Here is a 14144-nt window from a genome sequence, read left to right on the forward strand (position 1 = left end):
TGTAACAATTGTGAAGAGTATCTGACTCAATTTCCTAGCATGTACTGCTGGTAAGAGATGATGTCTGTGCAGGTGCTCCACCCACTCCACATCCCTTAGCCTAATTGGAGTTCGCCTGCAGCCCCAATACACGGTTCCTGTGCAGGCTCACAGCTTTCCACAAGCCCTGTGTTTTCTGCTTTCCCACCTGAGGACTTTTCCTGCACCCCAGGAGCTTGCTCAGCCTGCACACAGGGCAGTCTAGAAGGGCTGGGGGCTCAACACTCCCTGGGGTAACCCCCAACCAGTAAGGAATGGGGGCCAGTTGGTAAGCACCCCAGCTTCCCTTTCACCCAGTGTGTACATTCTACATGTTCTTCCTCAGTGGAACTGAGCCCCACTTGCCCACGGCTAAAACCGTCTCATGAACTCACCTTTCCTTTTCTCCCTTCCTGGTCTCACTCTTCTCTTCCTCGTTTCTGCTTCACGGAAGTACCACCCAAATAAACTAACTGAACCTAAGTCTTTGCTTACGGTCTGAGGAACCCAAACTAGGACACCACGAAGAGGGAATTTCTACTTTCACCTTTGCTTCTGCCCAGAACATGTCTCGTTAAGCATCCTCACAATTTTTATTTTTAAGTATTCTCACCCTTGTTTTACAGGTTAGTACTTAAATTTATGAAGTGCAGTCATTATCACACTATCAAATTTTTTGTTTCGAAATTTTTTTCCAATATTTAATTACAAGGACTATGCCACCCTTTTCAAGTAGAACCTGCTATACATCTGCCATCTTTTACTTTTCAGGACATTAGTAGGAAGTGTGGTTTCTCTCAAGAAGCCAATAGCAGCATATGTTTTCTTGGTGGGGAACCAGGAAAAATTTGGCAGCAAGCCAGAAATCTACTTAACTCACACCTTGTTTTACCAGCCTTTTCCCATCTTCGGTCTTTGTGGAGAAGTGAGGAAAATCGTTTTAAATTTCCACGCCTAACAACCATTTGTCGTCTGTTGTGTTCAACGTACTGTATACCAGGTGAAGGCGAGAGGCCCTACAGAAAGGAAAAATGGTGCTTTCAAAAGTTTCCAGTATAGGGACTTCCCTGGTGGTCCAGTGGTTAAGAATCCGCCTTCCAATGCAGGGGACGCAGGTTTGATCCCTGTTCGGGGAACGAAGATCCCACATGCATGCCGCAGCTAAGCTTGCGTGCTCTAGAGCCCATGCGCTGCAACGATGCGGCCAAATAAATATAGTTTTTAAAAAGTCTCCAGTATAAAGAGGAAACAACCATTCTGAGCAATTTAAAAACAAAAGGCATTATGTTAGCAAAAAGTAGACCCTCAATAAAATTTTTAAATGTTTTATTGAAGTGCAATAGGTATACAGAAAGTGCACAATCATAAGTGTACAGATAGCTGGATTTCCACAAGCAACACACTGATGCAGCCAGCACCCTGATGCAGGCACAGAGCATGACCAGCACCCACCTAACCGCTGTTCTAACCTTTTCGCCTCACTTTATATTATATAGAAACAGAATCAACAGTGTGTACCCTTACGTATCTCACTTTTTTAATCAGGGTTTGTGAGATTCGTCCATATTCTCACGTGTAATCGTAAATCGTTCATTCTCATTGCCAAATAGTATTCTATGGTGTGAATATATCACAATTTATCAGTTTTATTATTGGTGGGCTTGTAGAGGTTTCTCAGGTTTGGGTTTTTTTTAATTTTTCAATTAATAAACTTTATTATTTAGACCAGTTTTAGGCTCACAGCAAAATTATGCAGAAAGTACAGAGAGTTCCCATTTATCCCCAGTCCCCCCACACACAGAGCCTCCCCTACTGTCAACACCCCATACCACAGTGGCTCGTTCGTTACAATGGATGAAGCTACAGTAACACATCCTTATCACCCAATGGGTTTTGGTTTTTTAAAATAGTGCTGCCATGGATGTGGTAATACAGTGCTCTTCAACAGAACTTTCTGCTATAATGGAAATGTTCTGTAATCGGTGCTCTCCAGTACGTAACTACAGCCATATGTGACTATTAAGCCCTTAAAATGTGGCTAGTGACATCTTCAGAAGTTAACTGCTAAAGGTAATGACTGTTAACTCCTGCCTGACCCAACAATCAAAGGTCAGTATGATGAGATTTTTTTCAGAGTTGGGGGAGAATAGGGGTAAATTTCACATTTATAATTTATACATCTTGTCTACTTCTAAAGTAGGCAACACACAGTATTAAAACACTTATAATCTTTTGGATTATAAACCATTGAGTTTTTCTAAAAAGGATTTTTGAATCCATAGTAATATTCAAAAAAGGGAGAGGAAGGGAACCTTTTTTACAAAAGAACCCCAGGGAGAAAACGTAGAAGGAATGATAGGATCATCATTTTGTAACCATCAACGAAATCAAGGATTCAGGCAAGATCACCAACGGATGCTGAAAGCACTGAGTGAAAGGTCGTCGTGGAACTGGATAGTCACACCCCTCTAAGTATCACCCACCCTTACTTATTAAATTCAAAGGGAAAGTGCTTTCTACAATGGAGCAACCTGGCAGCCACTACGTTAAACAAGTGATCAAACTCAGCATCACCCGTGGAACGCCACCCTGGCATTCTGCACCCCCGATGCAGTGTATTAGGGAGTACACGACATCACCTTGTACTGCTTTTGCAAAAGCACTTAACCTCAATATAATCACGAGGAAACAACTAGATGAATCCCACATTTGGGACAATCTATAAAACAAGGGACCTGGGCTAAAGAGACACACAGCTAAATGAGTCAATCCTAAATTGAAAAAAAAAAAAATCAACTACATTACTGGACATTATTGGAACAACTGAGCAAATTTTAATAAGGATTACATTTTTTTCTTCCAGTTTTATTGAGATATAATTGACATACAGCACTATGTAAGTTTAAGGTATACAGCATAATGATCTGATTTACATGCATCATGAAGTGGTTCTCACAGTAAGTTTAGTGAACATCCATCACCTCATATAGGTATAAAATTAAAGAAATAGAAAAAATTGTTTTCCTTGTGATGAGAATTCTTATGATTTACTCTTAACAATTTTCATATATAACATAGAGCAGTGTTCATTATATTCATCATGTTGTACGTCACACCCCTAGTACTTATGTATCTTATAACAGGAAGTTGGTACTTTGCGACCACCTTCATCCACTTCCCCTCCCCCACCCCATCCCCGGATTGCATATTAGATAAGATTATTGTATCAGTGCAATAGAAGTGTGGTTCTGAGGAGACTATCCTTGGAGAAACATGCTGATGCATATTAAGGGTAAAATGTCATGATACCTGCAATTTCAAATGGTTCCGAGTGGAGACAGAGAGACAAAACAAATGTGGCAAAATGTTAACAGTTGGTGAATCTAGGTAGGTATTCTTTCACCTTTCTGTAGTCTTGAAATTTTTCAAAATAAAAAATCGGGGAGTGAGGTGTTGTAAGAGTTGACAGTTAAATACCATAAGGGCTCAGGAGCCATTCAGAAGCACAGACAAAATTGTACCAGAAGACTACAGAATCAAACAGTTACCACGATTAGCAGGTACACACAGAGCGTCTGTCTTTACTCTTTGCCTTTGCTGGCTTTTAGGCAGGGTGGTTATCCAGCTCCCATACTGGCAGGTAGGAACTTAGCAGGATGCTGGTTGCTTTCTGAATTGCAAACGGCAGTGAGAACTTACATTTCTTTTAAATAATTATCTCAATGCAAATATTCAAGTGCTCAATTCGCTTTAAGAGGTGAGTTGCCGGACTTCCCTTGTGGCGCAGTGGTTAAGAAGCCACCTGCCAGTGCAGGGGACACGGGTTCGAGCCCTGGCCCGGGAAGATCCCACATGCCGCTGAGCAGCTAAGCCTGTGCGCCACAACTACTGAGCCCGCGCCCCTAGAGCCCACATTCTGCAGAAAGAGAAGCCACTGCAGTGAGAAGCCAGCACACCGCAACAAAGTGTAGGCCCTGCTCGCTGCAACTAGAGAAAGCCCTTGCAGCAACGAAGACCCAACGCAGCCAAAAATAAATACATTAATTAATTAATTTTTTTTAAAAAGGTGAGTTGCCTTGCTATAAAGTCCCTTTAAAAAAGGACTTTCCTTGATGTAACATCTCAACATCTGTCCATTCCATTAGCCCTTGCCTAGCTTCTGAGTGACATGCAGGAAGTGACTTTCAGCAATCAGATGTTACAAGGAGCTTGAGGGGAAAAAGGTAAAGAAACCCTCACAAGATCCTACAGTGTGTTGATGACAGAGTTTTAAATAGAACCCAGGACCCCAACAGTCCTACCACCTGCTTCAGTCACAACACTCCAACTTGTCCACAACGGGACTGATTAAGATTTGGAAAGGCCAGGATAAACAACAAGGTCCTACTGGCTAGCACAGGGAACTAGATTCAATATCCTGTGAAACCACAATGGAAAAGAATATGAAAAAGAATATATATGTATAACTGAATCACTTTGCTGTACAGCAGAAATTAACACAACGTTGTAAATCAACTCTATTTCAATAAAAATTTTTTAAAAGATTTGGAAGGGTCAGTATTGCATTCTCTTAGAATTAACTTCTCTGTATTTATACCAGGTAAAACACACCGATGCAGAACTTTTTTTAAATGTTGTTTGAGGAGTAGCCCCAAGCCCTTCCTCTCAATAATGCATTTTAAAGAACACTGGCAGGAGGCAGTGTGTCCTCAGAAGAGAAAAGCTGTTGAGCGGCTAGCCTGTCCCACCCACCACCACAAGTGGCTGGGATTTACGGCCTGATTGGCCCCCCATTCCTCAGAAATGCTCAGCCCACTGCAGCCCTTCCTGCATCAGGATAATGCCGAGGGGCGCAGTGCCTCTACCAACAGGACAAGTTTACGAGCTGTGAGGGAGGACGTGTGCTATGGTCCTCTTGTTAGTTTTTCTTTCTGACAAACTCTGGACCATGGCCAAAAAAAACATTCGCTTCTGGGCCTTGGAGGAGCCTGGTAAAGGAACTGAGACACTTCCTGAGGGCGGATCAAGTGGAGAGCCCTATGGAAGGTACTGGAAGAATTTGGGCGGGGTCCTAATGGCAGGGAGGGAGTTGGTTAGAATGCATCATCCTAAGTGTTCCCTACAAGATGAAGTCCTGGCTCCTTCAGGACCGGACCATCTGCCCCTCTCGCCCATCTCCCCTCGCTGCAGAACCTCTGCTGTTTCCTGTGCCCATGGACAAGCTCTTACCACCTCCAGGAGCACATTTGCAGGACTGGTGCTATGGCCTTGCCACCAAAAGCAAACATTCTCCAGAGCCCAGCTCATGCGTTTCTTGAAAGCCTTCCCCAATGTACCCACACATGCAATGTTAGGTATCACCTAAGCATTTTCTTTCTTTTTTTTTTTTAACATCTTTATTGGAGTATAATTGCTTTACAATGGTGTGTTAGTTTCTGCTTTATAACAAAATGAATCAGTTATATATATATACATATGTTCCCATTATCTCATCCCTCTTGCGTCTCCCTCCCTCCCACCCTCCCACCCTCCCTATTCCACGCCTCTAGGTGGTCACAAAGCACCGAGCTGATCTCCCTGTGCTATGCGGCTGCTTCCCACTAGCTATCTATTTTACATTTGGTAGAGTATATATGTCCATGCCACTCTCTCACTTCAGCCCAGCTTACCCTTCTCTCTCCCCGTGTCCTCAAGTCCATTCTCTACATCTGTGTCTTTATTCCTGTCCTGCCCCTAGGTTCATTAGAACCATTTTGGATTGGAAGAATCAACATTGTGAAAGTGACTATACTACCCAAAGCATTTTCAATATGTTCTTAAGTACATATCACATTTCTCTGGCCTGTTTAAAAATCAATATTTTCATTCCGTAAATATTTTTCTAACTATATTCCAGGCACTGAGCTGGGGAGACAGGTAGGAACTAACCAACCCCAGCTGCAAGGTGCTCACAGCCTGGTAGAAGGACAACACTCATCGTGCTTGAGAGGCACCCTAACAGAGGAGGAGAGCAGGCACCTCCCCCCTCAGGACCAGGACGCCCAATCACCTTTGTAGGGAAGACCACCGGTGGAGCAGCTTTGGGAAGGAAAACCACCCAGTTTGGTTTTAGATGCGCTCAATTAAGACATGCAAGACATGTCACGCATAGGCAGTTGCATATGTGAGTCTAAAGTTTGGGAGTTCTGAGCTGCAGATAACTCACTTGGGATGCACAAGCGCAGAAGACAGATGCTCCTGGAACGTGGTGGGGAAGGGAAGAGAGCTAAGAACTGAGCTCTGTGTCTCCCTCCATTGTTGATCTTCCTTTTCACATATTCTTTATACCTCTTTTTTTTTTTTTTTTTTGGCAGTACGCGGGCCTCTCACTGTTGTGGCCTCTCCCGTTGCAGAGCACAGGCTCCAGACGCGCAGGCTCAGCAGCCATGGCTCACGGGTCCAGCCGCTCCGCAGCATGTGGGATCTTCCTGGACCGGGGCACGAACCCGTGTCCCCTGCATTGGCAGGCGGACTCTCAACCACTGAGCCACAAGGGAAGCCCTATACCTCTTTTTTTTAGTGGATCTGAGGTTCTTCCTAGGAAGGACAATAACAATAATAATTGCCACTGTTGACATGTGCCAGATGCTTTATCTGCAGAATGTCTAATAATCACAGTAACTCTATGATAGGTACTCCTATTCTCAGTTTACAGGTAAAAATACTCCTGTGCAGAGAGAATCAGTGCTTCACCCCAATCACACCTGCAAGGACGCAGAGTGAGAATTCCAGTCAAGATTCTCCAAAGCCCACGTCTTCCCACTGCATCATCCAATGAGCCAAGATATCCAGAGACTGGGAACAGCTCCCCGCAGCTTCTCCAGCTCCACTGAGGGCCATCTCATAACCTAGTGTGTCTCATAAGAATCTCCTAAGAAGAGACTTCCGTGGTGGCACAGTGGTTAAGAATCTGCCTGCTAATGTAGGGGACATGGGTTCGAGCCCTGGTCCGGGAAGATCCCACATGCCGTGGAGCAACTAAGCCCGTGCACCACAACCACTGAGCCTACGCCCTAGAGCCCGCGAGCCACAACTCCTGAGCCTGCATGCCACAACTACTGAAGCCCGTGCACCTAGAGCCTGTGCTCCGCAACAAGAGAAGCCACCGCAATAAGAAGCCCGCACGCTGCAACGAAGAGTAGCCGCCGCTCGCCACAACTAGAGAAAGCCTGCATGCAGCAATGAAGACCCAATGCAGCCAAAAATAAATAAATTTAAAAAAAAAAAAGAATCTCCTAAGAAGCTTGTGCAAAGCAGTGTAGTTGACTAAATAATGGTCCCCAAAGATTTCAAGTCCTAATCCTTGGAACCTGTAAATGTTACCTTATGTGGAAAATGGGTCTTTGCAGACGTGATTAAGTTAAAGAACTTGAGACAAGAAGATTATCGTGGATTACCTGAGTAGGCCACAAATGCAATCACAGTGTCTTTATAAGAGAAAGGCAGAGGGAGATTTAACACACAGAAGAGGAGAAGGCAATATAGCCATGGAGGCAGGAGGCAGAGACTGATCAGAGGAATGCAACCATAAGGCAAGGAACACTGGCAACCACCAGAAGCTGGAAGAGGCAGGACAAGAAACAGCTTCTCCCCCAGAGCTGCCATGGAGAGGCAGCCCAGCCAACACCTTGATTTTGGTCCAGTGAAAACTGATTTCAGACTTTTGGCCTCCAGAACTGAGAGAATACATTTTTGTTTCTTTAAACCACTGCATTTGTGGTGATTTGTTTCAGCAACTCCAGGAAACTAATCCATGCAGATTCCAAGGACACATGCCCAGGGAGTTGCAGTTAGTAGGTCTGCTTTTTGACAGGCAGCCAGAGTGATTCTGATACCGACAGTCTGTGGGCCACACTGCCTCAACTGCTCAGGCAGGGTACCTGTAGGACTTAAACCCTTAAACTAGGGATTTTTAGTCTGGGTCTATTCTGCTATGGAATCCATAGTGAATTTCAGGCGTTCCATAAATTCCTTAAGATTATACGAGAAACTGTGTGTGGGTGTGCACACAAGTTCGTATTTTTCAGGGATGAGGTTTTCTTCAGATTCTCAGAGGAGTCACAGAAAAGGTGGAGAATTAACTACTAATTTAAGAAAAAGATGTTAATGTGTGTAAACCTGGTCCAAGGTGGGTGAGGAGGATTGGCCAAGCAGGGTTCTTAGTTCCCCGACCAGGGATCGAACCGGGGCCACGGCAGTGAAGGCGCCGAGTTCTAACCACTGGACCACCAGGGAATTCCCTGAAGCAACTTTTATTTTTTATTTTTATTTTTTGGCCGCACCATGCAGCTTGTGGGATCTCAGTTCCCCGACCAGGGATTGAACCCGTGCCCCCAGCATTGGAAGCACGGGGCCTTAACCACTGGACAGCCAGGGAAGTCCCCGCAACTTTTAAATTAGGCCCACCTCCCCAGGGTCTATGCTGAGCCTGAGAGAGAAGGAAACCGTAACAAAGATTGAATCAAATTAAATAGTGGTATCTTCAAATCAAAACAAAACTGAGCATAAGGCAACCTTAGGGCCTGGTGAGAGAGTGACACAAAACTGTGGGCTGTGTCCTCACTTCAGTGAGATAATTAGTGGAATAGATTATCTTTGGATAGATCTGCCTTTGGGAGCAGTAAGTAGACAGCATCACTAGAGGAACCCAGGATCTAGACAGTCACTGGTCAGCACCCACAGGAGAGCAAGGTAGAGATGACCATTTGTAAGCACAGAGAACAAACACCGGAAGAGCCCAAAAAGAACAAGAAGGCAAAAACAAAGAAGAAAAAAAAAGATGAAGAAGAAAAAAAAAAAGAATCAGAAGGCAGAGGTTTCAGACTAGGAGCATTTTTTGTTTATACACTATGAGAAACTTGGGTTACATATATTTTTAATTTAACCCTTTAATCTTGTCTTAGTTGGCATGAATTTTATATCAATTCATCTTAATCATGTTACTATTTGAATTTTGGCCCCTTTTGCTTAATAACATATTTTAATTTTATCTTTATTTGCTCGATTGCCTGTTTAATATCTCTCTCTTTTCTACTGGACTGTAAATTCCACTGAGGTAGAAAAACATCTGTTTTTCTCAACAATGTGTCCCCCACTCCTAGCACAATGCCTGACAGATAGTGTTTTATTTCTCCCGTGTGTGGTCTTAACTTTTTTAAAATGAATGAACCAATAAAATAGTGTAGCCACTTTGGAAAACAGTCCAGTAGTTCCTTGAAACTTGAAACACAGAGTTACCATGGGACCCAGCAATTCTACTCCTAGGTATGTGACCAAGAGGACTGAAAACCTATGTCCACAAAAAAACTTGTAGACAAATGTTCACAGCGCATTATTCATAACAGCCAAAAAGTGGAAACAACCCAAATGTCCATCAACTGATGAAAAGATAAATAAATCTGGTACAACCATACGATGGATTATTTTTCAGCCATAAAAAGAAATAACATACGGATACATGCTACAACATGGATGATGCTTAAAAACATTATGCTAAGTCAGTCACAAAAAGGTCACTATTGGATGATTCCATTTATAAGGAATGTCAAGCATAGGCAGCTCCATAGAGACAGAGGTAGATGTGTGGTTGCCTAGGGCTGGGAGTGCTTGAGAGGGGTGGAGAGTAACTGCTAGTAGGCACTAGGTTTTTTGGCAGGTAATGAAAATGTTCTAAAATTAGATAACGGTGGTGGTTGCACAGCTCTGTGGATATATTAAAAACCACTGAATTGTACACTTTAAATGGGTGAATTTTATGATATATGAATGGGATCTCAGTAAAGCTATTTTTAAAAATAAAAAAAAGAAATGATATAGTCATGTCCTTTAAGAAAAGTTATTAAAATCAACAATGAAAATTTTAAATCATAATAATAGTTTGTTTTCAAGAACAATAGCCCTGTGTACTTGAACTGACGGCAGTGTGGCTGGATGGGAGGGGACAGATTGCAAAAATCACGGGGCTCCCTGGCTGCGGGGGTCGCGGGGTAAGAGGACTTCGCCTCCAGAGCCCCGCTTGGGCAACGGAACAGGGACACAGGGTGCAGCTCCAGCCTCAGAAAAGAGTGAGGGAGGATGCAGAGGGGCGCGTTTGATCCCTCCTTCTTGGCCTCCCACAGCACCCTTTGTATTGTGCCATTTTAACGATCTGGACCAAGCCCCACTCATCGCGGGATCCCCAGCGCCCAAGCAAGCTCCCCAGGCGCCAAGTATGTATTGTTTGACTCAGGAAACATGGTGGGTTAATGAACGGACGAGGTGCCTCACAGTGCGCCGGCAGGTCACTGTATTCTGCTCTGGCCGCCGGGTTTGGGGGTGCGTGGCAGCAAAGGGGTCCGCGGGAGCCGTGCTGCCGCTGTCTGGGGGGCGTGGGGCGCAGCCTTTGTGCAGAGGCTGCTCCCGGCTTCCGCCACTGGGGGGCGGCCTCCCGCCCGCCGACCCCCGACAATAGCGCGAGGGGTGGGGAGGCGCGCGTTCCCGGAAACTTTTCCCTCGAGTCTTGACCGCCGCCGCCCGCCCCCTGAAGCGCGGATCTGGGCGCGCCCATCTCCGGCCTGCGGTCGGCGCGCTCGGCTGGGGCCGCCGCGAAGGAACAGAACCGGAGAAGGAGACGCGCGGGGAGGCAGCGCCCGGTGCGGCGGGCAGCGGGGGGAGGCTGCGCGCGGGTCCCCGGCCAGGCGGAGGCGCGGGCACCGGGCCAGGCGGAGCCGAGACAGCCATGGGGGAGGCGCCCAGCCCCGCGCCCGCGCTCTGGGACTGGGACTACCTGGACCACTGCTTCGCCCGCCACCGTGTCTGCATCTCCTTCGGCCTGTGGATCTGCGCCTTCTCCTGCTGGATCGCCGTCCACGCGCTGTAATGGGGACTGGGGCCGGGCGGCGCCAGGGCGGGGACCGGGGCGGCAGCGGGGGGAAATGGGGCGCTGCCCCCTGCCAACTCGCGCTTGGAAACCTAGAGGGAAGGGGGCAGAAAGGGAGGATGCAGGAGGCAGCACAATTGCAGGATCGAGAGGAACATTTTGCTGTAGACTGAAATCAGATACTTCTTTCCGGATTCCACGCACAGGAGACTGGGCTGGGAGCCAGCAGGAGGAGGCTGAGTGGTGCAGTGGACGGGGCCGTGGACTGGAAGCAGCCAGTCCTGGGTTCTAGTGTCAGCCTTTCCCCGTTTACTGGCCGTGTGAGCTGGGCGAGCTATAAGATCCCTGGGGCCCGTTTTACTCACGTAAATGGGGATGATAGCACATAGGACGGCTGGGAGGATCAAATAGTACTGGTAAAGCTCTTACTAAATGCTCATTAAACAGCATTATTATTGCTCCAACACTGCCATCAACCCTTGGCGGAGGGCAAGGGCCTTGGACAAGTCCCTCAATGTTTCTGGCCTCAATTTACTGGCCCTCTTAGCTGAGAAGAGGGGAGGCTAGTATCCGACTCTGGCCACAGACTTTGCCCTGGTCTGTCCGACACCTGGAGTGTTTTGGCCAAGTGGTCCCCATAACCTGGGTTCTAAGGGTGAAGTCTGGCTAAAGATGGTCTCCAGATCTTCTGCCACCCTGTCCCAAGCTCTGGAGGATGGTGCCACCCACGTATTCCCTGGCAGGGGAGAAGGACCACCCCTGAGGGAGGCTGACACCGGCTCTCCTTTGACAGGCAATCCCGTTCCCCTCAGGCATTTGACGCTGGTGGAGAGATTCTGCAGCTCCACTGCCCAGTCCCTGGAATATGAATAAGAAGACACTTAGAACAGTTACTGAGGGCCTAGTGCTGCGTTAACTCACTGATCCCTGCCACAGCCCCATGGGGTAGGGACTGTCATTGACCCCGCTTAGATGAGAAGCCTGAGCTGCTGAGAGGTTAACTAACTTGCCTGAGTAAATGGGGAGAACCGAAATCCCAGAACCTGCTAGAAAGGGGCAGGCTTGTGAGGTAAACTACCCAGATCAGAGGATGGGAACTAACAAGGCACTTTATGTGCATTATCTCGCTTGTCCCTCACCGCCACACTCTAAAGCCAGTATTATTAGACGTCTTACCCTCCAGGAACTGAGGCTTGGAGAGGTTAAGGAGCTCCCTCGAGAATGCCCAGTGGCCAGGCTGAGAGCACAGCCGCTGCCTTTTCGCCTTGCCTCAGCTGTGTGGGGACTGGGTCAGAGTCAGCCCGGGATCCCTGACCCCTAAGGGCTGGGGAAGTGGCCGGAGAGCCGCAGGGCACACGCAGAGCCGCCACACGTGAAGCAGAGGCCTGCCGTGAACTCACCTTTCACCACAGGCCTCAGTGTTCTCCTTTCTCAAATGGGAGGGTTGAAATGAATTATTTCTTTTTTTAAATCTATTTATTTATTTTATTTTCTTGGCTGTGTTGGGTCTTGGTTGCCACGCACGGGCTTTCTCTGGTTGTGGCGAGCGGGGGCTACTCTTCGTTGTTGTGGTGCGCGGGCTTCTCATGGCGGTGGCTTCTCTTGTTGCAGAGTACGGACTCCAGGCGCGCAGGCCTCAGTAGTTGTGGCACACGGGCTCAGGAGTTGTGACTCGCGGGCTCTAGAGCGCTGGCTCAGTAGTTGTGGCGCACGGGCTTAGTGGCTCCGCGGCATGTGGGAACTTCCCGGACCAGGGCTCGAGCCCGTGTCCCCTGCATTGGCAGGCGGATTCTTAACCACTGCGCCACCAGGGAAGCCCTAAATGAATTATTTCTAATTTGGGTCCAACTCAGAGAGCCTCTAATGTAGGAATTTTCACTCCTGGGCCTTGAAACAGTTTCAGGACCCAAATTAACAGTTGGTATTCCTACTGTGAGCTTTGGGCTTCGGCTGGCTGGTCGGAGAATGTTTGGGAGCCCAATGGCCTTCTGTCCTCATTCATTAGTCCCAAGGGCTGAGCCCAGAACCAGCCATATGGTCCTAATGATGTAGAGTGAGTACCACCCTGTGGTTAAATGAAGTGAAACCAGAGCTGCAATCGTGCCTCAGTTTCTCCATAGAAATGGAGCAGGGAAACATCTAGGATAAAGTATTTCCAAGCTCCGATCAATGATGCTGACAGAGAGACATCTGGCCCCTTCCAGTCTGTCCTGCCTTCCTGCGCTTGTTCCTGGGGGTGGAAAGCGGGCAGTAAGGGAGAGAAGCCAGCAGTGGGGCCCCTAGGGGGAGGTCAGCCCAGAGTGCCATCACAGCTTAGCGGAGTCTCCCCCGGTGTGTGAGGAACATGCGCCCAAAATGAAATCAGTTTGGATGCAGCTGGCAGAAGCCAGGCCATTTCACTGCACAGATGGATTAGAAGGATTGCATTTTAATTTCAAAGAAGCGAGTTGCCTTTTTAATCCAGGCAATTAACTCTGCTCTGCAGTTAAACTGCGATGATTGGGTTACTTTTATAACCCTCCTGTTGCCTTTCAAAACATAACAGCTGACAGCTCATTTGTCAGCACTGAGTGGTGGGTCACGAACTTGAGGCAGCCAGATTTGTAGGAGGAATTTCTTTCATCCTTTCACGAGGTCTGCCTCCGGCCATGGGCTTGTTGGTCAGAGGCTCGGAGGTTTTCCATCCTTTCTTTAACCACCTGTAAACTAAGGTCAAAACCACCTGCTGAATATCGGGAAGAAAGTGATTCTGAGGGACCTAAAGTCACAATTGCCCTTTTCAGACACCTGCTTTTGGAACCCAAACTCACGTCTCTGTGTTCTGCCCACACGCCTGTCTGTCCCCGCAGGCTTCTCTATCTGAGATGTGGGAAGAAATCCGGACGGGACCAGTCGGCGCTGTGTGCTGCCTGCTGCCTCCTGACCAGCCTGTGTGACACCATCGGGGCGATTCTGGCCAAACAGCTCACCATCCAGGTGTGTTGGGCCTACAGGTGACAGTGGTTTCTGTCTCGTTCCTTCCCCATGCGAGGCAGTTTCACCTCAGGGCTTGTGCCCCTGCTGGCCTTCCTGCTCCTCCAATACCCACGTGGCTCACTGCTCACCTCCTTTAAGTCTTTGCTCAGATATCTCCTTCTCAATAAGGCCTCCCTGATCACCCGTTTAAAAGTGTGCCCTGCCTCTACCACAGGTGCTCCAGACAACCTCATCTTGCTCTAGTTTTCCCTAA

The 14144-nt window shown here is 47.4% G+C and overlaps 1 protein-coding gene across 5 annotated transcripts in view; it reads left to right on the plus strand.

The window, feature by feature from the left end:
- Nucleotides 1-10606: 10606 nt before the first annotated feature.
- TMEM44 (transmembrane protein 44) overlaps nt 10607-14144 on the plus strand; it is a 37998-nt gene continuing 34460 nt past the window's right edge. For 4 of the 5 annotated variants that reach the window (XM_027108462.1, XM_027108472.1, XM_027108489.1 and 1 more), the window contains exons 1-2: nt 10608-10911; nt 13765-13891. In XM_027108462.1, coding sequence (XP_026964263.1) covers nt 10775-10911; nt 13765-13891 — 264 coding nt within the window. In that variant the 5' untranslated portion in view covers nt 10608-10774. Of the gene's footprint in view, nt 10912-13764; nt 13892-14144 lie in introns of all 5 variants that reach the window. The other variant, XM_027108482.1, reaches the window with a different exon arrangement.

The sequence above is a fragment of the Aethalodelphis obliquidens genome, unplaced genomic scaffold (genome assembly GCF_003676395.1).
Source record: "Aethalodelphis obliquidens isolate GAN/ISIS:26980383/991018 unplaced genomic scaffold, ASM367639v1 scaffold1, whole genome shotgun sequence".
In the NCBI taxonomy this organism is placed as follows: Eukaryota; Metazoa; Chordata; class Mammalia; order Artiodactyla; family Delphinidae; genus Aethalodelphis; species Aethalodelphis obliquidens.